Source organism: Cynoglossus semilaevis, chromosome 18 (genome assembly GCF_000523025.1).
Source record: "Cynoglossus semilaevis isolate Cse_v1.0 chromosome 18, Cse_v1.0, whole genome shotgun sequence".
In the NCBI taxonomy this organism is placed as follows: domain Eukaryota; kingdom Metazoa; phylum Chordata; class Actinopteri; order Pleuronectiformes; family Cynoglossidae; genus Cynoglossus; species Cynoglossus semilaevis.
This window is the reverse complement of record NC_024324.1, coordinates 11719170-11746687: the sequence shown is the minus strand read 5'-3', so window position 1 is coordinate 11746687 and position 27518 is coordinate 11719170. Positions and strand designations below refer to the sequence as shown.

Sequence of the window (27518 nt, the reverse complement as noted above, 5' to 3'; positions counted from 1 at the left end):
TATAAATTCTCTGTCACGTCCGTGGTCCCATGCACCTGGAGGTATTTGTACACCAAATAAACAATATATGTACGTTACCAGAGTTATGTCACAAATCCACCACACACTACACAGACCGTGCGAGTTCAATGTTTAATAATATACCACGCAAAAAAAAAAGCTTTTTGCGACGTCCAGTGATAAAGTCAAAAGTAGCTTTGGCCCCCTCTGCTGACCACACATACACACGCACGCACGCACTGCAAATTGACTGGGCAGGGTGTAAAAGTTTAACGCCAACTCGGTGAACTATAAGCTATACTATATTGGACCAGAATGCGCTAAACTACTGTCAAAGTTCATGTAAAAAAAAGTTATATGCTAACATAGCACGCTCTATGCTCTCGGTGTGACCGTTAAACGTCCACAACCTGAAGCTAAAATACAGTGTCCAATTAGCTATTTATTGCAAGTAGCTGCGTCATATGGATATACCAAGAGTACACAATAATAGAGCTCGTCAGTTCGTCGACATTGTCGACGAAACATTAAACGTAGAACCACAACTTGTTTACCACATGCTGCGAATTAAAAGCTTGCCAAAAAAAATATCTTAAGTAATACCTGCTGGCGACCATTTAGCTTACTCGAAAACATGACAGAAATATTGACACAAACAGCAAACATAGCAGTCTTGCAGTGAAGAGACAGCAGAAAAACTCGATGTAACTTACTTTTATGACGCGTTTGACCATTTTTATCTGAAATTAGGCATTATCTCCTTCCATTTAGAGTTCAAAGTGAAAAATGGCGGCAGAACGTACTCCACAGCTCCCCTACAGGATGTGGATGGTTTCTTCATCCGGTCCTTGTGTTTCTTTTCAATAAAACAATTGGTGGTCCAAAATGACTTGGACCATTGCTTAAATGTGTTTATTTTTAACTAAAAAGAAAAAGTTTGGGGAAAAAATTCCAGCTGCCTTTTAGTATTTTCTGACTCAATTGTTGGTAACCCTACTCCCAACATTTTTAGTGAATTTATCCACCGTGGCGAATAAAGGACTTTTATGTTTTCCAATTCAGTTTAAATATTTTATTCAACAATTCCTCCAGTGTGGACTCAATTAAGTTCAATCTAATCTAATCCTGTTTTATTTATTTATTCGCAGTTTATCGTCTAAATTGTATCATATCCTTGTGCCACTGCACTCCAATTCATTTCAATGAATACTTCTATCAAAATTACATTGTTTTTCTATTCTAAATCATGTTTTTTTTCTATATTTGTTTAATACTGTAAATTATCACCGCTGATCAGGTAATCTAATGTAATCCAAAACAGTGTCTGAGAGTATGTGGCAGAAGAGGGCCAATAACAGGACAAAAAGGAGTGTGTGTAAGAGGGAGAGAGCGAGGGGGATACAGAGGGGGGCAGGTATTTTCAATAACAAGTGATCAGACGCTGATTTAAAAAAAAAAACTAGTGTTCGCGTGCTTATGCAACCGTAGTCGTTATTAAACAGTCACCAGTCAGTCTTGTACACGCTGATATATTACAGTTTCTGGACTCTGGACAATGCAGGTGATGTATTAATGTCGGTTTGATCCGCTCTGTGAAGCTCATCTGTGGACAGATAACCCTTTCACCAGTTAACGTTTCTTCAGGTCTTCAGACTGTGTAGTTTTTGCTCTGCTTTGTTTCCCCTCCACACTGCATCCTCCATCGGTGAGTTTCTGGCTCACAGACCAGAGAAGACCCCTCGGTTCTGTGTATTTATATATATATCGACGGACTTATTCCCACCTAAAATGAACTTCGACCAGATCCTCTCAGCAATCGGAGGCTTTGGCAAATATCAGAAAACCCTGTACGTGTGGATATGTTTGCCCCAGATCCTGCTCGCCTTCCACATGATGGCGAGCATCTTCACCGGAGCCACGCCAGCGCATCACTGCCGGAGCAGTCACAGATCTTTGGCCGCGAATCAGTCGTGGTTTCCAGATTCACTTCAGCCGAACTTCAGCCTGTCCGACCGCTCGTGCTCCTCCGCCGACGGTCTGCTGCAACAGCTGCGGGGCAACAGGACTGAGCGCGTCCCCTGCGTCCACGGCTGGGTGTACAGCCGGGAGATCTTCCAGAGCACCACTGTCACCGAGGTACACTTTAAATACATTTTTTACAAAGAGCATCTAAGTTACACAAGGGGACTTATCTATGGTTCCTGTAGAGACGTCGTTGAAGATTCCACTTTACTCCACGCAGTATAGCCTACTGTCAGTACTTATGGTAGTATCTGCCCTGTCAGAATCAACTTTATGGTGGGTTTGAGCAATGCCTCAGTCGGCAGAGATAAATATACGGAGATGAAGGGTCAAAATGCTTTGCATGATTTGAAGGAGTGTTTTGCTATTAATATGTTTTGTTGTTTTTCTACCCATCAGTGGGACTTGGTATGCGACCAAGCGGGACTGAACAGCCTGGGTTCGTCCATCTACATGTTTGGCCTTTTAGTGGGGGCGGTGGTGTTTGGCGCCATGGCTGACAGGTAAACGACCTCACACCTGTGACCTCTCTCACACTCACATACAGCCAGATTATTACACCTCTCCTTTAGTAGCGATAACTGTGGATTTGTAGAGAAACGAGGGCTAGGCAATGGCCCCAACTACAATATAACGATGTCCGATAATTTCAGTCAACCACTATTATTACCCCGATATTAACATAATTGTGTAATACCTGTAAGAACCGTTAGAGGATTTTGCCTGGATTTCACCAAATATGTCGGAATCGCTTGTGGGGTCCAGAGACGCTTAGCGGCAGTTTTGGGGGGAAGAAAACGGCTGCATAGCAGTATTGGTCGATATCGAAATTGGAAATGAAATGTATGGACAATATCGGCATGTCAGATATCGGCAAAAAAAAAAAATCAGGCATTCCTAGTTGAAACAAAGGTATTCTTTGAGTTAACGTGTTGAGATATAACCTAAAGTCAGGCTCTACGTTCACGGTCCTATTGTCGAAGTTCTTAGATTTTGGCTTCGCTCTCCGACTGTTTCAGCTCCACCTACATTTATTCAAAGAAGACACCGCGTCTAATTTGTCCCCTTCCATTACCAGGTACGGCAGACGATTCGTCCTGCTCCTGTCCATCGCTGTTCAGACGGTGTTTGGAGTCGCCGTGGCCTTTGCACCGAACTTCCTCGTCTACGCGGCTCTGCGCTTTGTCGTTGGCGCCTCGATATCTGGAATCATCATCAATGCCTTCGTTCTTGGTAACCTTGCTCAGCGAACACTCTCGCACAGACACACACAAACACACACTTATATACAGTACGCATGCTTTTCTAAAATATATATATATTTACATTAATTAAATATTTTACACTGGTATTATGTGAATGCAGAATGCATTCCAATTTTGAAAGGATCTTGTTTTGGGCTTTTCTTAAAGAAACCTGTATTACTACCTGTAATATTGTACTACCCTCCCCTCCCCTCCCCTCTCCTCACCCTCCTAAGGAACTGAATGGACGTGCACTAAGAGGCGGATGTTGGCTGGTATCACCACAGACTTTGCCTTCGGTCTGGGCTACATGCTGCTTGCAGGTGTAGCCTACCTGATAAGGGACTGGAGAAGGTTGCAGCTGGCTATATCAGTCCCGGGGTTCCTCCTCATCTTCTACATATGGTGGGAGATCAGAGAGCGGCCCGACCAATAGCCCCATACGTTGTGTTTGTACATTACTTAGATGTAAATATATATATCGTCCTCTTCCCCCTCCTCTGTGTTCTCTGCCAGGGTGGTCCCTCACTCTGCTAGATGGCTGTTAGCCAACAACAGAAGAGAGGAAGCCATTGCTCTTCTCCGCAAGGCAGCACATACGAATGGCCGAGCTTTACCTTCAACTTCACTAGTGAGCCCAAGTATTTCATTACGCATATACCTATGCTACTATGCTGTATTTTTTTTTCTTCAACTCTATGACCTGTAAAAAAAGTTACCAGAAAATTTGCAATCCATTCTTGTGGAAAAAATAAGATTTTTTTTAATGTAGGGAGCAGGGAACATAATTGATCAATGTATTTCATTAAAAAAAGGTATTTGATTTTTTATTATTATTATCGTTATTATGATTATTATTTTTTATTTAAAAATATTATTATTTTTATTTTAAAAATTATTATTATTAGTAATTATTATTATTATTATTACTAATAATAATTAATAATAATAATTATTATTAGTAGTAGTAGTATTATTGCAGTGATAAAAATACTGTATTGCATCTGCACTCTGGCTAACCGTGCTAACTACAATTGTATGCATGAAGTTATTGAGTTAGTAAGTCACATAGTAAGTACTTAAGTATTAGTAAGGTACTACAGTAAACAATAAAAAGAGTAACAACTTACATACGTCTTTATCTGTTTGTGCGTCAGATTGAGAAGTGTGAGATTTTAGGTGAAGAAAAGCAAAATCGCTCCGTGGTGGCTCTCATTCGTACGCCCCAAATGAGAAAGCGGGCGATTATTTTGTTCTACATTTGGTAATTCTTGTTCACTTTTTTTATTTTACCACTACGGCTATTACAAACTTCTTTTGCTCCGGCCGTGTCTTTGAAACTGTTTCTGTTTTTCTATTGACAGGTTTGTGAATGTGCTGGTGTACTACGGCCTCTCGCTGGGCGTGTCCAGATTAGGGACTAACCTCTATCTGACCCAGTTCATATTCGGGTTGGTCGAAATCCCGGCTCGTTCGTTGGTCCTGCTCAGTCTTCCATTCAGTCGCAGACTCACGCAGAGCGGCTTCCTGGCGGTGGGAGGCCTAGCCTGCCTGCTAATGCTAACCATCCCTGCAAGTATGAAGAGCGAATAATGCATATTGAATGTATATTGTGGAAAACTCGTAATTATTTTTAGTCATGCATAAAGGCTAAAATACTAAAATGCTTTTAGCCTTTTCAACGCCATCTATTGGGGAAATGAAGTAAAATCATAATATAAATTAATAATATAATTTGGACAAGTTTGGCGGGCCGAATTAAAAAGTCAAACGGGCAGTATCTGGCCCCCGAGCCATAGTTTGCCCATGACTGGATTAGACTGTCATTATATATCATTATTTCCCTGACTCCAGATCATCCTAATGTCTATGCCGGACTCGCCATGGTCGGGAAGTTTGGAATAACCGCCTCTTTCACTGCGATTTACGTCTACACTGCAGAAATATTTCCCACCGTCTTACGGTAGGACATGTTTACTTTTAAAATATATAAATAAATATATTTATTCAAAAAGATCTCGAAATCTTCTTATTCTTTTTTCACCAAAGGCAAACAGGAATAGGCGTCTCCTCTATGTTTGCTCGCGTGGGTGGCGTGTTAGCGCCCATCATCAATATGCTACATACCCAAAGCCCGCTTACACCCCTGGTCATCTTTGGGATGTCGCCGCTGCTGGGCGCTGTCTTGGCTTTGGCTCTGCCAGAAACGGCAAACCGACCTCTGCCGGACACGGTGGAGGATGTGGAAAACTGGGACAAGAGGTACTGTGACCAAAAAGTTTAACCTAAAAATGTAACTGAAACTGGACATGTTGATTTTATTAAAAAGTTTTAATCGAGTTATAGCTGTATGTGTTCTGCTGAATCGACCGAGTTCACGAAGGAAAATTAGAGCAAGGGTTCTCAACCCACGGCCCGGGGACCGGTGGCAGTCCGTAGGTCATTTGGTTCTGGGCCGCAGTGGGACAGTCATATCCCTTTACTTTTTTCATTCAAAGATAATACGTCAAAACAACAGGTCATTTTGACTCTAGTACTAACAAAATAAAGTGGTTTTATTTTGAAAATCTAATTATCCTCCAGACTCAGGTGTAAAGTGTGTCAGCTGGTACACATGTTGTTTTTTTGCCCACACTGTAGGGGCTTGTAACACCATCTCAATGCCCGGCATGAGTTTGTGTGTGGAGGCCTCACATTCACAGTCAGACAGCTGGCCTGCGTCAGACTAGTCTTACGCACTACAGCGCAGGGCAGAGGGTTAATCTGTGATTGACAAGCCGACTGTGTATATTCTTAAAACGTCATAATTACTTGTTCCCATGTAACAACTGTACCCACTCACTGGGTACTTCATGTTGTGTCTCCTCCAGGTCTCCTTCCAAACAGGACAACCCTGAGATGTTTAACCAGCTAGCCACCAACGCAGAGGAGCAAGAGCTACAACGACAGGCAGTGACTGTTTAAGCCAGGCATGAGCAAACTACGGCCCGCGGGTTGAGGGTTTGAAGGGCCGGATGCGGTCCGTTTGGCTTTTTAATGTGGCCCAACACAAACTAATCCAAATTATGTTATTAATTCATATTATCATTATAATTATGCCTTTTCCCTGCAATGCCAGCATTCCCCCAATAGAGGGCGTAGAAAAGGCACAAACCATTTATTTAGCCTTTATGCATGCATTTACATGTCATTTATCTTAAGTCACATGAACGCTAGGACCCATTGTGGTCCACGAGTTAAAAAGTTCCTGGATTAGGCTAACTAACCAATAGTGTTACACGATTCACCTGTTATGCAGGAATAAAATTTGAGCCCGGATTGAGGGTTTGAGACGTTCTCTAGAATAGAAGGTCAGGATCTGATGAAACGAAAAGCAAATCTATGTCAGCTCAAGTGGATGCAATGAACTAGGTTTAGGTCTTTTATATGTATTTACAATGTAATGTAGTTTTTGAAAGCATGTTGATCATTGAAGGAACATTTCGTCCCATATATTTTAATATGGGCTCCTCTGACTGTTCACGTATTCTCCGTAAGTTTTTACTGCAATTTTTTTCAATTTTGTACACATTTGTGTTCAAGATTTTTTCCATAGACTGGCTGTAGCATTTTTATGATGTCTTTAAGAAGCAACTTATTCTCGTACTAAATCTTAATGCTCTCAAGATGACCGAATTAGCACAAGTTAGCTAAGACAAACCAGTACTTAAAATGTCTAATTTTAGACTTTGCCTGTAGCACTTTTTACTGTAATTGTACTTTTTACATAGAAAATATTAATATTGTTTGGCATTAACAAAGTGATAGTTGGAATGTATGGAAAATATTACGTGTTGGAAACAAAACTGCACGAGTCAACGTTCAAAATTTCGTAACGGGGTTTAAGGGAGGTATGAATGCAAACGATGGGGTATGTACTTCATTGCACGATATAATAGAATGCATGCCTTAATACAACATGTGGGTATGTTACTTGTACTCCATCAGTGATGTCACTCAGGTAAGCTAATACTTTTTAATAAGTATAATTAGCTAATATTTTTTATTGCAATTTTTCCATAGTGCAGTCACAGTTTTGGCAAATTTCAACGAAAGAAAAAAAAACAAATGGAACTTTGTCACTAGAATGTACTTTGTGCAAATGAAACCAAGTTGCCGTTTCTGCCGTTTCAGCAATACAGGTGTCAACAAGTTCAAAAGATCGAAGTGTGATATGTGTAATTTGTACAACACGCCGCTAGGATGTTTTCGGAACGGCGGGCACGAATTTGGCGTCATCTATGATAGCTAGTGCTACCGAAATCAACGTCATTTAACGCATAGGCACAAGACGCGCACTGTGTATCCAATCATTCCACCGTCCGTCTACGTATCGTCGCTCTAACATACATGTTATTTGCACACGCTGTGATAAAGCTAAAGTTTGACTTGTACGTTTGCACAAGCCGATATTTATCTGTATTTACAATTCCATCACGTAGGCATTGTCTCACTGTTCCAGCAACGTACAAAACAAAATATTTCTCTCAGCCACCCTGACGCCGCACGTCAGCTGACCTATGCCAGGGTGACATACGTGGCGTCAGTGGCCACGCCACAGTTGTTATCCTTCATAGACATGAGAACGTAGCCACTGTTGCCCCAGTACGTGGACCACGAGTTCTTTATCAACCAGTACGGCTCCCCATTCAGGGTCCCATAACCCACGGCGAGCACAGCGTGGTCCAAATCGTCGGTAGTGTTACCTGAGGAGCAACAGATGAGACTTTATGTACAGAGCAGGTTTCGGATTAATCGCAGTCTGAGCAGAGGGTAGAGGCAAACGTACCACAGGCGGGTTCGTAGTAAACGCCGTGGCTGTAGAAAACGAAGGATCTGTGTGAGGCGTCTATGCTAACGGCCACCGGTCCGTTCTTGTAGAGGGCCAGCTTGAGGGCCTCGGCATCCCCCGACGTGACGTTTGTGTAACTTTGTACGCGTGCCGTGAGCTGGGACGAGTTCAGATGGCAGAAGCCGTTCTGTTCGGGGATTGGGTGAGAGTTAAACACACAATGATTCTTACTGAAACAAAAAAACAAAAAAAATTAACTGTCTAGTTCAGGGTTGTCAAACATAGGGCACGCGGGCCAAAACTGGCCCACTAAGGGGTTCAATAAGGCCCACTTGATGAATTTTGAAAGTGAAAAAAAAAAAGCTCAAACACTTCATATCAGTGATGGTTTTTCAATTGATAGTTAAATAATATGAATATTTTTAAATTATCTTGTGCTTACCTGCATGAAAACAAAGAAAAAACATGGACTTATTGTTATTTACAAGTAATTGTTATGATGGTACTGGTCATATATTTATTCAAAAAATTTGCTGTGGACATAAAATTTGTGTCTGCATCTTCAATTTCATTTTTTTTTTGTCAGTTTAAAATTGTCCACTCACCATTCCCATGTACGCTCCATACGTCTCAGTCGTGGCTATGCCGCCGTGTTTCATGATCCACTCGTACGCTCTCCACTCCTCTCCTCCGTCGCAGCCGTTGTTGCCAAAACCCCAGGAGCAGTCCACCAGCATCTGCTGAGACAGAACCTGCAGGGAGCCCGTCTGAAAGAAGAGAGGAAGTGAGATCAATGTCAAAACACTGGTTGTGAACTGGACACTATTGGAATTCAGGTCCGGGCAAAAAAAAAAAACAGTTCCATTAGTTATTTATTATCAATACTTTTCAGGAGGAAATTTGGAGACTTTTCAACATAACATATCAACCGATACAGATAAGGGCCTGGTAATATTTATTTATATATTTATCCGTACAAACCACTGTATGAGTTGCTGGCATCAGTATATTGCAAAAACAAAACAAAACAAAAAAAAAACAAACAAAAAAAATCCCCTGATTATTAAAAGAAATTAAATAAATTAGCTGCAATGCTGCCATCTAGTGACATTTACTACAATATGCAGCTGTTTATCCCCATAACTATTTTTAGGGCACACATCATTTGGTGAAACCCAGGCGTTGCGTTATCGGGTTTTCATTATCGGAGGAATAATATCGACCGATAATATCGGTCTGCTGACATTATCGAACATCTCTAGAAAAGATAAAAACAATAATGTAGTGGAAAAATGACTGGCTTACATGTACATATACAGTTTATACATATATGAAGCCTTTTACTACTAACCGTAAAGGGCTATGCATGGCCAAAAAAAAGTTAGGAACCACTGGTGTAAATAAATAAATACTTAAGCAATTACAATACTTAAGGTGAGAAAATGTGTTTATACTTTCTATATTTTGAAAAAAACAAAACAAAACAAAAAAAAACTTTCTTTCCTATAACAGGAATACGATTCTCCCCATCATTTTGCGTGAGAACGAGTCAAAGAATTTGCTAACCGTCACATCCCATAGCACATGTCCCGGAGACTGCATGGAGTTGCTTTGCAACAAGAATAAAGGCGTCCTTTTGAGTTTTGTCTTTCTAAAGGCCCGGAGGCCGACACAGCCACTCACGCAGTCAAATTTAGGTGACGTCGGCACAATAGGTTCTGTTGAGGGAGCCAGCCTGTGCTGACCAGCAGGGGTGTTTTATTGAAATTTTATGGACAAATGAATAATGCATAACATAACATTCCAGAAAATGTTAAAAAAAAAAAAAAAAAAAAATCGCCTGAGGAGACATTAGATATGATTTACCTAAATGTAGATGAATGGACAAATCCAGATTAAACTAATGTATTTACTAGCGCAATCCATGTGTTACTTTTGTCTTGTGTCAAGAAACTTATTTATTTATTCATTCATCCTCTGCAGCTTTATCTTCAGAGGCGTGGGGCCAGGGGGACGTTGCATAGAAACCGTAGTAAAAAAAGAGTGAACCTATTAGCACAGTACAACGACGGGCAAACTCCTCACAGAAAGACAATCTGACCGAGGTAGGACATGAATGAGTGGTGGGACATGAGTGCAAAACAACACACAACAACTCTCTAACTCCCTAACCGTCAAGATGCAGAGCAATGACAAAATGTTGCATGTTTTCCTCCATGTTTTTCCTATATTACTAATTCACTCATTTTGATTAGTCACAAAGATTTCTCTCCCCCCCCATCTTGAATAATCATGATTAATCAGAATTGAATAATGTAATCGACTGACAGCCTTATTAATAATAGACCTAGGAAGCAAATTAATTAAAAATAAATTCCCATAGTGGCCACTAGGGGGTCGAGGGAAATATCTAGTTAGACCTTTAATTTCAGAACATTAAATTAATGCCAGTGGTTGAAATCTAATTGCAATCAGTTTTTTTCACCTTTAGGAAAAGTGCGCCCTCTACTGCTCCAGTGGTGGCAAAACTCCAGCAGGAACCGCATATGGCTTGATCCTTCACTGGTGTCACAGCACCTTAAAAGAAAAGCTAACGTCAGACGAGCAGCCAGGCGGACGAAATTTACGATGTTTGTTCCAAGTTTGTGAAGAAATCCGTACCGTAAAGTCTCCAGTCCAGTGACTCTGGCACTTTCACTCCTTCGAAACTCTCGGCGGGGAAAGGACGGCCTCCGTTGGGAGTCTTTCCTCTTCTCCTTCCTCTCATGGTGGCCAGCTCTGACATAGTACGGTCCGACAGGGAGTTCAGAGCCAGGGAGAACGGCAGCCCTGCTCTGTTCTTTGAGTGGACATACCTGAAGTAGTACACTGTGTTAGACTATGTAAAAAATCTGCGATAACTCCAATGCACTTTGAGAAAAGATTAAGGATGTCCGATAACCTTTTGCCGATATCCGACATGTCTGGAAATAATTATTACAATACAATATACAATAGATGCTTATTAAAATAGATTAATTAAATGAGCTGTAATGCTGCCATCTAGTGACTTTTACTTTAATATACAGTTGTTTATGCCCAGAACTTTTTTTAGGGCACGTCATTTGGCGAAACCCAGACATTGCGTTCTCAGGTTTTCCTTAAAAAAAACGCTAACGATTCTTACAGATATTACATAATTATGCTAATATCGGACAGCTGATATTATCGGACATCCCTGGAAAAGCAATAATGTAGTAAAACAGTGACAGGCTTTGCAGCATTAGCTACTCACCTAAGGTTATGGACAAAAGCGTGCTCCCTCTTCTCATGCTCTCTTTCATCAGCGTAGTGACGCTGAAACTTGTCTTTGAAATAACCGAACATGCGCTGAGAGTGGCCCGCGGCCGAGGTGTGGATCAGATCTTTCATTGGATTCGCCAAGATATGGTGCTCTACTCCAGGACCAGGAAATCCACCGCAGCTCATCCCTGTGACAGAGCCATTGACGTCAATGTGTTGACGTCACAAGTCGTATTTACCCCGACAGTGTTTTCCCCAGGTAAAACGTCTACAGACTACAGTAGGATCCACAAACCTTCAGGCAGGGAAAAGGCTTTAGGGTCCACAGAGGTGCTGAACTCCGTGTAGTCCACCAAGTATTTATCGTAGTGAGACCCCAGCAGTGTGTTGTATCCCATCATCTCATAGTGGAGAGGTGTGGCAGGATCCTTTGTACCGGCGTCTCCCTCTGAATGGGTCACCCACAGTGTGTACGTGTTCTTCTTGTAACCCACAGTGGTCACATTCTGCCAAACCTCACACAGGGAACCGGCGTAGTACTCTATCCTGAGGAACTGCAAGGAGAAATACATGTCACAATTTCAGGGAATTCACCAATCTTAGCTTGTGAATCCTGTATTTACTCGCTAGCTTAATATATTTATAGTGAAAAATGTAGTCTATATATACACACACAATAGGCAGCCAGAGAGCCTTTTGTTCATTGTTGTTAATTGTCCAAAATGTAGAGATGAATGTAGTGGCCCCATGAAGGAGTTGCTGCCCCCTAGTGGCTGGAGGCTTGTTATCATTCAAGCATTACAGCAGTGGTATATTTATATCCAGCGTGCCATATTCCATCGGAAGCCTCTCACGCCCCTCCCCCCCGCCGGCTCCTCACTGTGCCCCGCATGAGGGGCCCCGCCCCACCATTTGAGAACTATTGATTTAAGGCAACATCACTTTGATAGACTGATGAATGCTCCACAAACGAACCTGAAAGCCTTGCAAATCTGGCAGCGACGCCTGTGGCGTGATGCTCTCATTCCTTGTCCCATTGACCTGGAAGCACTTCATCGCATTTACTTCCACCTCCGTCGTCTCCGGAGTGATTTTATAGGCGACACCCCACTGCTGCTGTGCCCCCAACTGATATGTTGACACCTGACCTGGACAGTGATTAAAACAAGGGATGGTTCAGTCCATAGATAAATAGCTAGCCAGCTAGCTAACTAGATAGAGAGAGAGAGAGAGAGAGCAAGCAACAAAGACTACTAAAAGAACAACCCAAAGGATAATGTTTGATAGGAATGAACTAAGCATCTTAATAATAATGAACAACCCAAAGGATAATGTTTGATAGAAATGAACTCAGCATCTTAAATCCTGAATGACAAGGGTAAAATTAAAAAAAGTTATATTTACAGACTTTATTGACTTTGTAAATGTCCACGTGTGCACTAATGGACAATTTACCACCAATCATGCAACCTAAGAAAAGACGTAGCAAAAAAAAAAAAAAAACAGGTCCAAAGTCTGAGAACTATCTCCCATGAATTCTATCAACCAAAGTGCTTATTTGGTCCTTTTTGCTTCCTCGCCGACATAACACGTGATTTTCATCCACCTCACTTGACACAAGAGTTCTCAGTTTCACATCACTAACCCAAGCACAGGGGAAAAACGCAGAGTCAGGTTACACAGAAACAGTGGTGGGTACTGATATTTCTTACCATGGTAGTAGTCTATTCTGCTGGACTTTGCTTTCAGATCAAACCACGCCTCAAACGGTTCCTTAATCTCAGCATAGGGTAGCGAAATCATCCCTGCAGCAGTGAGATTACATATTTAACTAACGAGGGTCACTTCTGGGAGAAATGAGATAAACACAAGTGCGTTGTCGTTTACCTTTGACATGATAGCTGGTCCCAAAATCTGGAAGGGAGGGGACGGCTTTTCCCTCTGCAGCTGAAAAAGTGAAAATACAGGGAAAATTGATTGCCACTTTCAATAGTTGCCACTGTGTGTGTGTCAACATAAAACTTAATTTTAACTGCAAATTATGTCAAGATGAAGTATTAAAAAAACTGCTTAATGCCACAACTTTATATAAATGTATATTGTATATTATATATTTATGCATCTAAATTAGACTCTTGCTTATGTCCCCTTGACATATATAAATACAGTTGTCAGTAAAATCTATAAATTTGGTACAAAAACAAAATTAGGGCGAAGGAGAAGAAGTATCGACTCCCATAGTCGATACTTATTGAATAATTGGTTGCCCGCCATAGACTTTTGTGCTAACGTCAATTAAATAATAGTCACTTTTCTTCGTTTTTTTTAAAAAAAAAGACGAATACATGTATTTACTGTGTTCTGGCACAGCTTAATGCAAGAAAAACTACAGACTTTGTTGTTATTTTGGACAAATATATCGTCTTTATCGTATTAAATCAGCTATAATTATCTCTACAAGACGATAGTTTTAAATAGAGAGTGAGGCAGACGTGTTTAACTCTATTGTTAAACCACAAAAGCCCCCGTTATTAAGCCCCCGCCGGTTTCCTGAAAACAAACAAACGGGTAAACAAAGCGTTGCTTCTTACCTACAACAGTCCACAAAACAACAACGGCGGCGACACAGCCCGACATTGTTTTAATTTAGGGTCTCTGAATGTCAGAAGGAACGGAAGTGACTAAAAATCACACAAAAACCCATACACATAGCTTTGCAAAAACACCGAGCGGAGGCTACTAACGTGTGATACGTTAGTAGCCTCCGCTCTCAGCCTATTAAAGCGCAATGTGCATGACCGTTGGCCAATCAAATTAGACAGGCGGGATTTAGCCGCGAGAACACCACGTGATCATTGTCATATGACTTCTGTAGGCCAAGGATAAATGTTTACTCGCCATCCACGTACATTAAAAAAAAAAGTAAGACATTTTGACAGTTAGACAGTTATATTAATATATGAACAATAACATTAATGTTGCTCAATTACCCGTTTTACGCTTTTTACACTGAGCAGTTTAGCTCATTACCACGAAAATCTCAATATATCATCTCAGTCTATGTCTGTGTAGGTTCTCAACATCTCAATCTAGAAATCCTATTTTGTTGTGTGTATATGTAGCCCAATATATGACAATAAATGTGATTTTTCTTCTTCTTTGCATCAACTTCACGTGACACCCAGCCCTGTCTTAAGTAACGTGTGTTTTTCTCTTCCCTTCCATTTCCCTTTTTCAACTATTTTTTTTTAATTTTTTCTAGTCACTGTCCTTCTGTATTTCCACTGCACTTCCTTTATTTTTGTGCTCTCTGTCCCTGAGAAATCCTACACCTGCTGATGCTTCAATGGTGTCGTAACCACCCCAGAACAGTAGATGGCAGTAACGTACCGGAATCCCCCTGCCTGCACCATAGAGCCACAAAAAGAAAGAAGTTGTAGGTGGCACACAACATTTGTCCTAAATCAGGTTTGTTTTTAAGCTCAATAATTTTAATAATTAAGGCGTTCATCACTTTTTTAGTGCACATATTTACCTTTGTGTCCGAATATCGAATTTCTGTCATTATTAGCTCACATTTGATGTGGCTGCCGTCACGTGCTAATGTCGTGTGGTAACACGTTATTTGGATAACGCCTGTAGTTTTAATACTGTATTTTTTAAAAATATTTTAACGGATAAAATCTTCATGTCTGTAAGTTACATACTTCCAGTGTTTGTGTTCTCCTACAGAAATGTCGGTTTTTTGTGTTGACGCAAACTTCTGCCCTGACTGTGGGAACGTTCTTCCTCTACCTGGGGCGTCAGACACAGTCCGCTGTGCCCGCTGTTCTTCCTCTTTTCCGATAGCAGGTACAGATATTGCATACAGAATGAAAGAAAGAAAGAATCACAACACACATGTAGTCAGTATTTGACAAACTATTTCCAATAAATTAAGGAAGTTATTGTCAGTAGCCATGGCATTAGAGTTTTGCATATACTATACATAGCAGTAATACATTTGTATCGGCCTGTATTGGAATATGTGACTGACATTCACTACTGTTTCACAAGAACTATGTATTTCCAGCAGGACGTCGGGCTTCGTTTGCATGAATTACAAAAGAGCAGTTTATAAAGGTATTGGTGGAAAATTGGTAACTTGACTATCTCATCTAGGCTAACACGTTGGTAAGCTTGTAAACTAGGATGTACAAACATCAGAACAGTCTGACCTGTGCTTGGGAGCCATATTGGAGGGCAAAAGCTCCCCAATCCCACCCCAAGAAAACACAAAGCTCCCAAATCCCACCCCCAAAAAACACAAAAAAAAAACAACAACAAATGAAATAAAGCGAATGTAGCACAATCCAATGTAAACAAAGCGCGTGACGGTGTATTCCGTTTGAACACTGAACGTCGGAATATGTCAGTATGATAATCAGGTACTTTACCTATTCAGTAATTGATAACAGTAAATACATTTTGCTGATCTAACAGTTACTGTTAAATGTTATAATTGCACAAATTATTATTTTTTTTTCCTGCCTTTGTAGCCAGAGAGATCCACTCCACCGTCGTCTTTAACCCCGCGGAGCAGTCGACACTGGCTCTGGAGGACGTGGGGGACGCTGAACTGAAGGGACCTGTGGTAAAACAGACTAACCCCACATCATTCACAGCTGTGTGTGTGTGCGCGCGATAACAAATGGATGCTCAATTAACAAGTGCATTTTCTTCCAGATCGACAGACGCTGTTCCAGTTGCAACAAAGAGGGGATGATTTACCACACCAGGCAAATGAGATCAGCAGATGAGGGACAAACAGTTTTCTTCACTTGTATACACTGCAGGTAAACACACTTAAGCAAGAACTATAACTATGTGTCTGCGAAAATCCACTCTCAACATTCACCCTTTTTATTATCTTCATGTTTTAGGTATCAAGAGAAAGAAGACTCCTGAGAAGAAATGTTGGTCGTTTTTTTTGTTGCATTTTTTACATTTGGTTGTGTGTTAAGTTAATAGAAAATGTTGTGTGATATTAAAAATAACACAAAAAACAAGCTGTACAAACATGGGTAGGACAAAGAAAAGGTATGAACTATGAAGGTATTAAAGTGTTGCCTGCAAGGTAGGCTGAAATATGTCAAGGATGTTGATTATTTTCAGAAGAGAAGAGGTATGTGATACAAAGAGATGCTAATGCTACAATAAATACGTAATAACTTAAGTCTTATGAGGGTTTTCTCGCGTGACCTTGATGTAACACCTGCTGATAAAGTTCCCTTTATATGGGCAGCACAAACACTACATTTGAGTCCCTTTATCTGGGCAGCACAAACACTAACGTACATTCGAGAATCCCTTTATCTGGGCAGCACAAACACTACATTCGAGAAAAAAAAAGTGAGATAAAGTAGACCGGAGTCAATAAAAAAAGTCCCCCAATTCTGATGGGGCTTAAACAGATAACCCATGACTGAGAGAATGAATAAGTTACAAATAGGGATGTCTGATAATATCGGCCAACCGGTGTTAGCCTAATTGTGTAATATTTGTATGAAAGGTTATCGGTTTTTCCTCCGATAATGAAAACACCATAACAATTCCTGGGTTTCGTCAAATGACAAAAATAGTTTGGGGGATAAACGGCTGTATTCCAATATTGTTTAAAGCATTTATTTAAATGTTTTAATGTAATTAATACTCAATTACTCGGTTCCATTCGATTTTTTATTTTCAACTTAAGTTTTGGATTTAGGAATATAAAAATCGGTTAGTATAACAGGTAAATAAAACAAAAATTAAAACATAATAAACCAGTCATTTATGCATAAAAATCGTGAATGAGGGCAACTATAATTAGGCATAAAATGTGGAAGTTCTAACCTGACAAACCAAAGTAAATGTACCGCAGCTCCTCTGCGAAAGGCACAGATTACGTTTGTCGTTTTAAGTGTTTGCAAATAGGAATTTGATAACAGGTTTTCCCGGCAGTTGCGTCTAACAGTAAAGTGTCATTGTCAGTTTAAAGTCTTTAAACAAATAGATAAAACCGACTGGGATAGCGTCAAATAAGTAAGCTTAAATTTCAAATCAATGCATCGCACTACAGGAGACCTAAAGGGACCCCAGTGACGTCAGAGAGGCGCCTATCGACATGCCTGAGCGCTTCTAAGTTTGTGACAGTCATTTGCGCTTTTTCTGTAAAGAAAGTTTTTTCTTAATTAAATTGTGTATATGAGGTTGATAATTACATACAATATATTATATTTACATACACGTATTTATCAATATTGCTTTTTAACCATTTCTTATCATTATAATGATCAGAATCCGATGTTTTAGTAGCAGAAATAACAGCGTCTGAAGCAGCAGCAGTTGTAAACGCGACATGTCATAGTTGTGAATCTCTGTGTGTGTTTATTCAGAGACACAAATCAAAAATGTGTCTCTGTTGTCTGACAAGTTGAGACATAGAGGAGGTGAAGGTGTGGCAGCGTGCTCCTGAGTGGGAAGGCTCACTGTGTCATTCCAGTGTCACGGGAGAAACTTGGCGGAACATTTCCTGGCGTCTTCATCTTACGCTCCGTGTTCATGTGTGTTTTTCTGACACAGGAGGTGCGGGGACGTGACCGACCTAGCGAAAATAGCCCGGGGACAAGATTGAAACTGTCGGAGTGTCACAGGTTGGTAATCTGTACCACCGCATCCCAAGACGTATGTTCGACCACAGCATGGCTCTCTAGAACCGCAGAAACCTGCAGATTTCCCAGGAGAGACACCGACTGCTGAACGGTAAACATGAATTAACCTCTGGAGTAAAGCGCAATTGTAAGTTTAAATGTTTCTCTTTTCTTTTCCCAATGCACACATGTAGCGTATATGTGACTTTAAATTAACCGAAAGTGTGGTTTATCTGTGTAAAGAGAAACTTCAATCACGGTCACTTCCTGTTGAGCTGTTTTCTTTTCCATATTGAACAAACAAATGCCGTCTATTCGGGCGAACAATTAATTAACCAGCGTGGATTTTTTTTTTTTTTTAATATAACGAAAACGTTAAGCTGCAAATATACTGTATATATTTTTTCTAATTATTGCGGGGTTGTGGTTTTTAATGTAGACCTCCAAAAGCAAGTGAAAAGGACAGTTTTACTACAACTGGGCTATAAAATAAACACAAACGTACATAAATATATTTAAAATTGAACCAAACGTAGACGAACAATAGCGACATGTCTAAAGAAAATAAATGTGGTCAAGGAAGAAAACTAATATTTATTGTACGTAAAACTATCCTAATTTCTCTTTTATCTTTTTCTTTAAAAAAAAAAAAACCTATTATAAGATACTTTATTAATGGCGGGAATTTAAACAAAAGAACAGACATTGTCGTCAATTGACTACCGAAGCATCAATTAATCAGAACGACGATTAGCAGATTAATTATAGTCACATTATAGTTACCTACATTAATTGACCAAATTATCTTTTTAATAATTTTTAAAAAAAATGACCAAATTATCTTTTTAATATATTTTTTAAAATTTTTATAACCTTTTGTGGCGGAAATAGGACGTCATGTAAAAAAAAGTAATTTATTGAAAATGTATTTTCTTCACCAGTGGATTTATAACAGTATATTATGTTTCACGGTGTCTTTGACCCTAACAAACCTTTTGACTTTTTTTTTTTTTTTTGCAGCACTTTCTGCCATCCTCTTGCACAACGCCGTACAGGCATCATGCGTAGATTTAGTTCCGAGGGATGCCTTCTGGACATCGACTTCTTCCCGTGGAAGAAGGTAGCGTTGAAAAAGACCGGCGTAGACCAGCACCGACACTCTGGCACTTACACAATTAACTCAGAGAACGAGGACGTGCCCACAGGGTCGGCCGGTCTGATTCCTTATATCCAGAAGCCCTCAGAGGGTGCTGGACATAAAAAGGAACTGACCAAGGAGCACAGCGTCAGTTTGGAGGACATCTGTGACGCCGGGGTGCGAAACAATAATCTTCTCAGAGTGTGTGAACTCAACGAAGGCTGCAGGGCGTACAGTGACGGCCAGCTGGCTCCTCCCATCCAGAACAGACATGAGAGCTTGGAGAAGAACGACACGCCTTCCCCGTCTACGTCGTCCTCCTTTAACCTCTTCACCTCGTCCCTGAATCACGAGCATCCGCATAAGCACAAACTGTCAGCTGCTAAATTACACCTGAAAAGTCTGTTTGGGCAGGTAAGACACTCAGCCTTCGCTGTACTGCAGCAAACGGCTAGGATTCTTAGGAATACGAATGTGATATATATAATGTGATTTAAAAAAGTTAGGGCTAGCCTAAATTGTTATCGCAATTCTGTGAAATTAATCACGATCACCATATTTTCCCGGACTATAAGTCACACTTGTTTTCCCATCTTTTGGCTGGGTTTGCGACTTTTTCCACTTTTGTTATTTTTACACTCAAGAGTCGCTAGAGGGCACTCTAGGCTTGTGTACCAGTATCTGCTACTCCTGTAAGTCGCACTTTTTTTCCCCTTCCTATCCTTCGGCTGGTGCGGCTTATACTCCAATGCGACTTATAGTCTGGAAAATACAGTCATTATTTCAAAAGTAATGTGCATATTTTTTTCAGTATACTATATGAGCCCAGCACCACATTCATAACATTACAGCAGTCAGCTTCCGGGCAACAGAAAGCTAACATTTACAAATCTGTTTTATCTTTTGTTTCTGACCAAAGTTTAAGGTCCATTTCTCAAATTTTGGCAAAAAAAATGCAAAAAAAAAAAAATGGATTCCCTGAAATTTTTAACAATAGAATTAATTCTCATTGTCACATAACTAAATTCTTTATTTTCTTGCGCAGAGAAACACTATCTTGAAGGCAAATGTTCAGCAAAACGTGGTGAGCCACAATCTATTCTGTCTTGCAAAGTTAAAACACATGTAGATTTTTTTAAAACAAAAAAAATCTTAATAACTTATTAAGTTTGCTGCATTAAAACGCAGATAATCTTTCATTTCTAAATTTGTCTCATAAAATATGTTAGGTGAATTACAAATTCTATTTATAGTTTTTTTTATTTTTAGCTCCCGGAAAAAGTGCTTGTACAAGCTGTGCGACTTCTGCCTCTGGCGCCGCATGATTCAAATGTACAAAATATTTCTGATTCCTAATGGGCACGTCAGCATAAAAAGTTAGTGTTTGGTTTTTAAACTGATCGAACGATGTGCGGCGAAAGATGGCTTCAGCAGATAGGTGTTAGATTCACTGTTTGCGTCACTTTTCGGAGGGTTGAGGTACAATTAGGTTTTACATGGTATAAGAAAAACGTTTTTGTCTGCGCAACACTATGAGACGGACAGTTATTTGTTATGTTAGTACTCGACAGTTTTGCGAAAGATGCTAATATGAGATTGAATCAAACATGTCAAACAGTAATTTTTTTTTCTTTTCGTTTTTCTCTTTAGAGCCTTCATTCCTCCCACAGCAACCTATACACCGCACAAAAAGACAGGTTCGTTGCTTAGTTTTCGCTGCGTTTAGTTTTGCATCCCGTGAATCTGTAAATTCATCAACCACCTTTTTTTTTTTTTTTTTTTTTTTTTAAACACTGCAGTGCCAAAGAGCGACGGTCCCGCCTGCACTTCATGCATCAGTGGAGCCAGGTGGGCCACAGTAAGAGGAGCAAGTTCAGCCGAAAAGAGCTGGAGAATTGGGCCGAGTCTCTGAACACACTGTTGGCCAGTCAAAGTGAGTCATCCTTAAAATACGTTACAGGTTTACGTGATTGATTTTTTTTTTTTTTTTTAAGGTTTTATTTGAGTGGAAAGAAATTGCGTTACGTTCGCTGCGATGTAATTGATTCCGCCAACAATCTGAATTGAGTTCATGCTGGCTCAGTGGTTCTTGATTATTTTCTGTCACGCGCCCCCTTGGGGACAGAAATGTTTTCACACCCCCCCAACCCGATTTGAAATACTATTGTGAATCTAATAACATGTTTTATTGTATCTGTTATAAACCACTGTATGAGTTGCTGCCACCTAGTGACTGCATTACAGCAGTGGTACACTTACGTTCAGCTTTTTATATTCTATTGGAAGCCCCTTGTGCCCCACCCCACTATTTGAGAAGTACTATGCTAGCTCAACTACAACGACCCACAACTCTCCTATCTACAGACGTGTTTTCCGATTTTTCAAATTCTTCTCCAAAGTAAGTGAAAGGCCAATGTTTTCCCCCCCTCCTCACAGCTGGTGTTTCGGTGTTTGGAGCATTTCTGCGGTCTGAGTTCAGTGAGGAGAATCTTCAGTTTTATCTGGCCTGTGAGCAGTACAAACACTCATCCAACAACTTCAGCCTGCAGCGAAGGGCCAAAGACATCTGTGCCACCTACATTCAAGCAGGCGCCCCAAGAGAGGTACACTTTAGGGGCCACATTTTCCCTCTGCTTTTGTTTTTTTCCTATTATGCTTGTAACATTAATATAACAATGGTACTAGGGTTGAAAAATCGCAAAGAGACTGCCACCAGTTGGTAACCATGGCGTTATCTTTTTGTACATGTAGGTTAACCTGGACAGTAAGACCCGAGACCTGACCATTCAGCTGCTGCAGGCTCCGTCTCACACCTCTCTGTCGCACGCGCAGAAACGCATCTACTCCCTCCTGGACACGGACTGCTACCCTCGCTTCCTCCAGTCCAACGTTTACCTTTCTCTCCTGCAAAACGCCGACTAGGGAACGCACACACTGAGGACACAAAAACAGAGGTTCAGTGGTTTCCCCCGTGTGCGAGTCACGCGAGGACAAAATGAGACTGTTGTAAAAGTGAAACTTAAGAGATTATGTAGAGAGAAAAATGTAGTCGTCCAATCAGAAAAGGTTGTTAATATTGAGTCAGTCACTGGAAACGTGGTTTTCAAAACAAAGTGAACGAAACTTTTCAGGAAGAGTGTTGGCATTTTTACAATGTACAAAATGCAAAAAAATGTTCGACAAATTTTTTTTACATGCCAGGAATGTTGATCGAAGGCATGAGGATGGATCAGTGATGTCATCTTTCTATGCCAAGTTCTGACCCAATTTCAGGAGAAATGTCAGGAGAAATCAAAATTCATCAGTTAGAGATTTTTTTTTTCATTCCTATTTTGGTTAGACAGTGTGAATGATGAAGCCTATTTTTGTTTTGTTATTACATAGTTTTCAAGATCAAGATGACAATCGAGAGCTAAATTACATTGTGTTTCAGTTTAGATTTCTTTTTAACACAGGAAATAGAAATAAAAATAATAAGACTCACCTTATGACATTATTTGCCATTCTGTCATTTGGTTTAATGCGAAAAACAAAACAAAAGAAATCAATTTGGGCTTAATGGAAAAAATGTTGGCACTCAATGCAGGAAACTATCGTGAACGTGCAGGTGAAACCCATGTTAAGAAAAAGAACTGTAAAATGAACCAAATGTTGACGCAATAACTACATTTCAATTTGTTATGCCGCAAACGTTAGTTGTCCGTGAGTTGCCGTTAAACACCCGCTGTATGAAAGCACTTACAAATACCCACATTTCCCCAGTAGATGGCGTGATCTAATGCGACAATAAAGGTAAACATGTACGGTTACATGAGAGGTGTTTTGGCGATGTCACCGCCTAAAAACGGAGATGAACCCAATTCTAAATAGTGTTTTAGAACTCGACCGGCCCCGAAGTTAGGACTTTTTCTGTTTACCTTGTTTCGAAGAAAGTGCACGAGTAATTATTTATATGCCATTTTGATACAACGCAAGATTTGAAAATGTAAACAATAAATGGGTTTTTGATAAATTTATCATAACTTTTTGTCCGATGTTTGTCTTCTTTGACCTAAACCTATGACACGTGTTCCGTTCTCCACAGTGAAATCCACAGAAACGCTAACCTACAGAGAGTGAGAATAAAGTGCTTAAATGGCGTCGCGACCTTTCACCCAGATAACCACCGACTGATAACGAACACACATCACACCCTCAGTGTCAAGCTTTTGAAGGCACTCTGTGTTTGGAAAAAAAAAAAAAAAAACGCTTCTGTGCAATAGCTAATAACCTGTGCAAATATTTCTACAGCGCCCCCTATTACCCATACGCCTAAAGACCTCGAGACCCCTCCACGTGGACGTATTTTCCCTGAATTTCATTTAAAATACTGTCGCCGTATTTAAAAAAAAAAAGGTGCTATTCGACTTGAATAAAGTAATAGTTCGAAACATCCTGGACGGTCAGGAGGACACGCACCTCAGTTTGAGAACCATTAGCACCTTCTCCGTAAGAGATGATCATTCAAATATTTAAACAAGTCAGTGTTCTTCCGCCATCGTAAAGTGGTGTAGCACGTTGCTAATGGCATCAACAAATCCCTGAATTTGGCACGGAGGTCACGGAGGTCACCGATATAAAAATGTATGAGTTCAGTTTTAAAAACCAACGCCTCCTGATCACCACGGCCTCGTGCTCCTGAATTGTTGCTTCTGCTTCACCCACTGTGCAGTGAAGCAGTTCTTTCCCACAGTCCAGGACCGGCCCACGTCGCCGTCTCCCGTCAACGCCGCGCAACCCGGCGAGTGCTGCGAACTGTTTGAAACCTTTGAAGTTTCCCCGGAAACATCCGCGTTCACGTGGCTCGTTCTCGCATTCTCGAAGGAATTCAGGTCGGTGTCTTTTTTTGGCGATTGCAGCTGTGGCAACAAGGGAGGATGGAACCTGAAGAAAAAAAACAAAAAAGAAAAAAACAAACGACTGCAGACAACATACTGGTATGTTGGAGTTCTTTAAGATACTGCTTTTCAACCCAGGGGTCGGGACCCCACATGGGGTCGCCTGGAATTCAAGTAGGGTCCGATAACATTTCTGACCCAGGCGTGTCAAACTCATTTTGGGGAACATGGGCGACGTACAGCCTAATTGGAGATCAAGTGGGCCGGGCCGGTACAATCATAACATAATTAACTGTAAATGACAATAAGTCAAGTACAAGTATGTTAGATATTGATAATTATTTTGTATTTATATTTAATGAAATATTAAATATCATTAAAAAAAATATCCTTTTGTGTATTTTCAAAAACCATCAAACGGGCCGGATTTTAACCCAATTTTGGGCCAGTTTTGGCCCGCGGGCCGTATGTTTGACACACCTGGTCTAAATAATTGATAAAAAAAATGCTAATTTTTTTTTTTAACTAATTAGAATTTTTTTTAATTAACGCACCACATATGTATGTATTCGTCCAATTTCTCAAATTTCTTCAAATAAAATGCAATATATATAAAAATCTGAGCTGGCGCATCTTGAATGACAGCTACAGTTAAGTACTCGGGTGCAGTTGTGCAAATACCTGCCGTGCGCTGCGTGGTTACGGTTAGACCTGTGTTTGTCCGTGCATCCCAGCGATGGCTGCCTCTCCAGCACGCCCAGACCTAACGGACAGGAAGGTGAAATCAAATGAACAGTAGCAGAGTTAGAGGCAAATATATATATCGTCCAACACAAGGTCAAAAAAAAAAAAAAAACGTAAAAAAAGTACTTCCAATTAACTGCCCAGAACTGTTTATGTGTGGATAAGAAAAACTTGTCTGTAAATCCTAGCAGTAAAGTAAACAAGAAGTCTGGAAAAGATTGTGTATCAGATTCGAGATTACTCATTTTCAAATGTAACTACCAGGAAGTACAGTACACGCACTACTGAAATATGTTTATTGCTAAATTTACAGATGTATCCCATGGAAACATCTGAGTAGTACATGTCACGATCTAAAGGAGTATACACGGAGCTGCGGAGTTGTGAAACGAGCGTCCGCGCCGCCTCGGAGAACCACTTCTTCTGGGTCTGCGTGGTTGTGTAAACATCTGCACGGAACATAAACAGATAACTTTTTCAAGTGTTGTCCGTCGAGACGGGAGAGAGAGAGAGAGAGAGAGAGACAGACAGGGGTTAGTAAGACAGTAACTTCCACTTTTGGAAGTATCTGTAATGTCAACAATTTCCCTCAGGGGAATCAATAAAGTAATTCTGACTCGGATTCTGATTACGTTAGTGACTAAGGGAGTAAATGAGTGCGCGGGTACGGTAGAAAGTGCTTGGGAAAAATGTCAGACATCACAACACTTGTGTTCCAGACAATATGTCAGTGCGAAATCGCAGAAGCGTAAATCTTCACTCGATTTATCATGTCTGAAATCTATTTTTTTTCCGACGATCGTATTCTTTTCTATTCTTAATGTGTCAAACTCAAGGCCCGTCCAATACGGTTCCCTCTTTATACTATGTTTCAATTAGGTAATATTATATGATAGAAAAGCACGTGATCACACTCCATCGTTATGCAGATGATACACCACTTTATTTGTCCACTTATCCGGATGAAACAAAACAAGCATTTAAACCGAATGAACGTCTTAAAGACGAGAGCGAGTCAGGCAGCTGACTGTGGGCGAGCGAACTGACGACGAAGAATGGCAACTGATGCCCACTTAGCTTCAGTTTAGTACAGGCGTGGGCAAAATCTTTGACTCGCGGGCCACAAACGGTCCTAAAATTTGACGAGGGGCAGAATCAGCAGATAGACAGAGTGTTCGTGTGAACTAAGATAAATGACATGTAAAAGTCATGCATAAAGGCTAAAATGCTTTTATCGTTTTCAACGCCATCTATTGGGGAATGTGGGTATTGCAGGGAACAGGCAAACGTATAATGATATCATAAATAAATTATATAATTTGGAAACATTTGGTGGGCCGGATTAAAAAGGTCAACGGGCCACATCCGGCCCCCGGGCCTTAGGTTGCCGATGGCTGCTTTAAAAGTAGAAAATTGGAAAGACACTCTTACCTTGCGTCTCTCTGTCCAGTAGTCCAACAGCGCTGCTGTCCATGTGCCGACTGTACATGTTCCTCCTGGCAAGTAGACCATTTTTGCTACCAGAAAAATGGCTACGGCGTTTCGGAGGGGGATGAAAAGGAAACCGAAATACAAACGGTAGAGGCAAAAGGAGGAAAAAAAAGAAAAAAAAGAAAGATGGATGTCCAATTAGGATAACATAACGAATAAATAAAACAAAATGCAACAAAGGACATTCACAGAGTATGAACAAGACCTAATGTTGACGACACAAAGCTAAAAATGTGGAGGTGTAGTTAGCGTGAGCTACGGCACGGTTGGACCGATTGGATTACAAAAGGCACGGGGAATACAAGTTTTTGTAGCACGTGGTTTAATTGCTTCTTAAAAAAGGCAATCGCAAACAGATATATATGACAAGGGATGTGACGGCGAACGTAATTAATGAGTAATTGAGCATCTCTTTGTTTTCAAAGGCAAAAGAAAAATTGTCTGAACTGAGACGCCACAGTGACTGCGGGAAGAATCGGTGGCAAAGTTAATGGAAGTCCAGCTGAGATCTGTGAGGAGAACTGTGTAATGAGTGTAATGTATTAAGGCGGGAAAAATTAAATGGAATGGTTAAAGAAAACAGGAAAAAGGGGAGACAGGAAAAAACAGACGTTGGTTAGAGGGACAGCTACCGGTAAACGCCGAATACTGCTGAAGGTAGCCGCTAAATATGCAATATATGCTAACAGCTCTGTTTTTAAAAACATGCTAACTGCTAAGTCTGCTATTGTAAGGGCAAAACTCTGGCACAAGCAGCAGCAGCAGCGAGTTAGTTAGTTAGTTGTTGCTGCAAAGGTCAATGATTGACATCAGTACCGAGAATGTAGTGAACACAAAAGAGAAAGGCATGGGGAAGCAGGTCAGGTTGCATTTAATCTTCCATTATAAATGTCAACTTTAAAAGGCGGAAAGCAGGACTGCATATATCTACTGTTTGTTGACGTTGTCTGAAACTATCTGTACCAGGAGTGTTCGTATTTTTGAATGATAATTATATATTTTCTCATATAAACTGAATATACTTTATATATTCTTTTTTTTTTTTCATTCATGTTGGGTTACTGGTCAAACGCACAATATGGTTCAATTCTTACAGTATATGGTCATGAAGACTAACTATAGGATTACCGTAATTTCCGGACTATAAGCCGCTACTATTTTCCGCACGCTTTGAACCCTGCGGTTTAAACAATGATGCGGCTAATTTATTGATTTTTT

General features: G+C 40.4%; 5 protein-coding genes across 7 annotated transcripts in view; 3 read left to right on the top strand and 2 right to left on the bottom strand.

Moving 5' to 3' along the window:
- The first annotated feature begins 1760 nt into the window (after positions 1 to 1760).
- On the top strand, positions 1761 to 7080 carry LOC103394496 (organic cation transporter protein). 2 transcript variants are annotated; one of them, XM_025065368.1, is made up of 11 exons: positions 1761 to 2136; positions 2422 to 2525; positions 3101 to 3255; positions 3503 to 3671; positions 3783 to 3897; positions 4424 to 4530; positions 4631 to 4842; positions 5121 to 5229; positions 5316 to 5528; positions 6137 to 6266; positions 6591 to 7080. In XM_025065368.1, exons 1-10 carry the CDS (start codon positions 1789 to 1791, stop codon positions 6228 to 6230), a joined length of 1626 nt encoding a protein of 541 aa, XP_024921136.1. In that variant the 5' UTR covers positions 1761 to 1788; the 3' UTR covers positions 6231 to 6266; positions 6591 to 7080. The 2 variants fall into 2 exon arrangements, with proteins under 2 accessions (XP_024921136.1, XP_008330046.1); XM_008331824.3 differs by having other exon boundaries at positions 6137 to 6259; positions 6584 to 6634.
- Positions 7081 to 7267: 187 nt separating this feature from the next.
- Positions 7268 to 14128, bottom strand: LOC103394483 (digestive cysteine proteinase 1). Its single transcript, XM_008331810.2, has 11 exons — positions 13971 to 14128; positions 13267 to 13326; positions 13092 to 13184; positions 12355 to 12527; positions 11675 to 11933; positions 11372 to 11567; positions 10759 to 10952; positions 10583 to 10674; positions 8703 to 8864; positions 8095 to 8284; positions 7268 to 8011 (listed from the first exon to the last, which is right to left on the bottom strand). Exons 1-11 carry the CDS (start codon positions 14014 to 14016, stop codon positions 7824 to 7826), a joined length of 1653 nt encoding a protein of 550 aa, XP_008330032.1. The 5' UTR covers positions 14017 to 14128; the 3' UTR covers positions 7268 to 7823.
- Positions 14129 to 14699: 571 nt separating this feature from the next.
- On the top strand, positions 14700 to 16594 carry polr1h (RNA polymerase I subunit H). Its single transcript, XM_017041041.2, has 5 exons — positions 14700 to 14847; positions 15112 to 15231; positions 15918 to 16012; positions 16105 to 16214; positions 16302 to 16594. The coding sequence occupies exons 2-5, from the start codon at positions 15114 to 15116 to the stop codon at positions 16324 to 16326; spliced, it is 348 nt and encodes a 115-aa protein (XP_016896530.1). The 5' UTR covers positions 14700 to 14847; positions 15112 to 15113; the 3' UTR covers positions 16327 to 16594.
- Positions 16595 to 17837: 1243 nt separating this feature from the next.
- LOC103394481 (regulator of G-protein signaling 8) lies at positions 17838 to 22111 on the top strand. Of its 2 annotated transcripts, none has more exons than XM_008331808.3 (6): positions 17838 to 18162; positions 19071 to 19602; positions 20839 to 20885; positions 20988 to 21121; positions 21625 to 21791; positions 21940 to 22111. In XM_008331808.3, exons 2-6 carry the CDS (start codon positions 19111 to 19113, stop codon positions 22108 to 22110), a joined length of 1011 nt encoding a protein of 336 aa, XP_008330030.1. In that variant the 5' UTR covers positions 17838 to 18162; positions 19071 to 19110; the 3' UTR covers position 22111. The 2 variants fall into 2 exon arrangements, with proteins under 2 accessions (XP_008330030.1, XP_008330029.1); XM_008331807.3 differs by having other exon boundaries at positions 17840 to 18198.
- The window catches only part of atat1 (alpha tubulin acetyltransferase 1), an 11146-nt gene continuing 5455 nt past the window's right edge, over positions 21828 to 27518 (bottom strand). The window contains exons 9-12 of the mRNA XM_025065348.1: positions 26748 to 26809; positions 26241 to 26505; positions 24747 to 24828; positions 21828 to 24111 (exon numbers count right to left, since the gene is read on the bottom strand). Coding sequence (XP_024921116.1) covers positions 23847 to 24111; positions 24747 to 24828; positions 26241 to 26505; positions 26748 to 26809 — 674 coding nt within the window. The 3' untranslated portion in view covers positions 21828 to 23846. The remainder of the gene's footprint in view (positions 24112 to 24746; positions 24829 to 26240; positions 26506 to 26747; positions 26810 to 27518) is intronic.

Coding starts and splice junctions, on each gene's coding strand:
- LOC103394496 (XM_025065368.1), top strand. CDS start 1,789: ATGAACTTCGACCAGATCCTCTCAGCAATCGGAGGCTTTGGCAAATAT. Junction 5,230..5,315: donor ATATTTCCCACCGTCTTACG/GTAGGACATGTT, acceptor TTTTCACCAAAG/GCAAACAGGAATAGGCGTCT. Junction 5,529..6,136: donor GTGGAAAACTGGGACAAGAG/GTACTGTGACCA, acceptor TGTCTCCTCCAG/GTCTCCTTCCAAACAGGACA.
- polr1h (XM_017041041.2), top strand. CDS start 15,114: ATGTCGGTTTTTTGTGTTGACGCAAACTTCTGCCCTGACTGTGGGAAC. Junction 16,013..16,104: donor CTGAACTGAAGGGACCTGTG/GTAAAACAGACT, acceptor ATTTTCTTCCAG/ATCGACAGACGCTGTTCCAG. Junction 16,215..16,301: donor TTCACTTGTATACACTGCAG/GTAAACACACTT, acceptor TTCATGTTTTAG/GTATCAAGAGAAAGAAGACT.
- LOC103394483 (XM_008331810.2), bottom strand. CDS start 14,016: ATGTCGGGCTGTGTCGCCGCCGTTGTTGTTTTGTGGACTGTTGTAG. Junction 13,185..13,266: donor GACCAGCTATCATGTCAAAG/GTAAACGACAAC, acceptor TCACTGCTGCAG/GGATGATTTCGCTACCCTAT. Junction 8,865..10,582: donor AGGGCGCACTTTTCCTAAAG/GTGAAAAAAACT, acceptor CTCTTCTTTCAG/ACGGGCTCCCTGCAGGTTCT.
- LOC103394481 (XM_008331808.3), top strand. CDS start 19,111: ATGCGTAGATTTAGTTCCGAGGGATGCCTTCTGGACATCGACTTCTTC. Junction 19,603..20,838: donor TGAAAAGTCTGTTTGGGCAG/GTAAGACACTCA, acceptor TTTTCTCTTTAG/AGCCTTCATTCCTCCCACAG. Junction 21,122..21,624: donor CACACTGTTGGCCAGTCAAA/GTGAGTCATCCT, acceptor CCCTCCTCACAG/CTGGTGTTTCGGTGTTTGGA.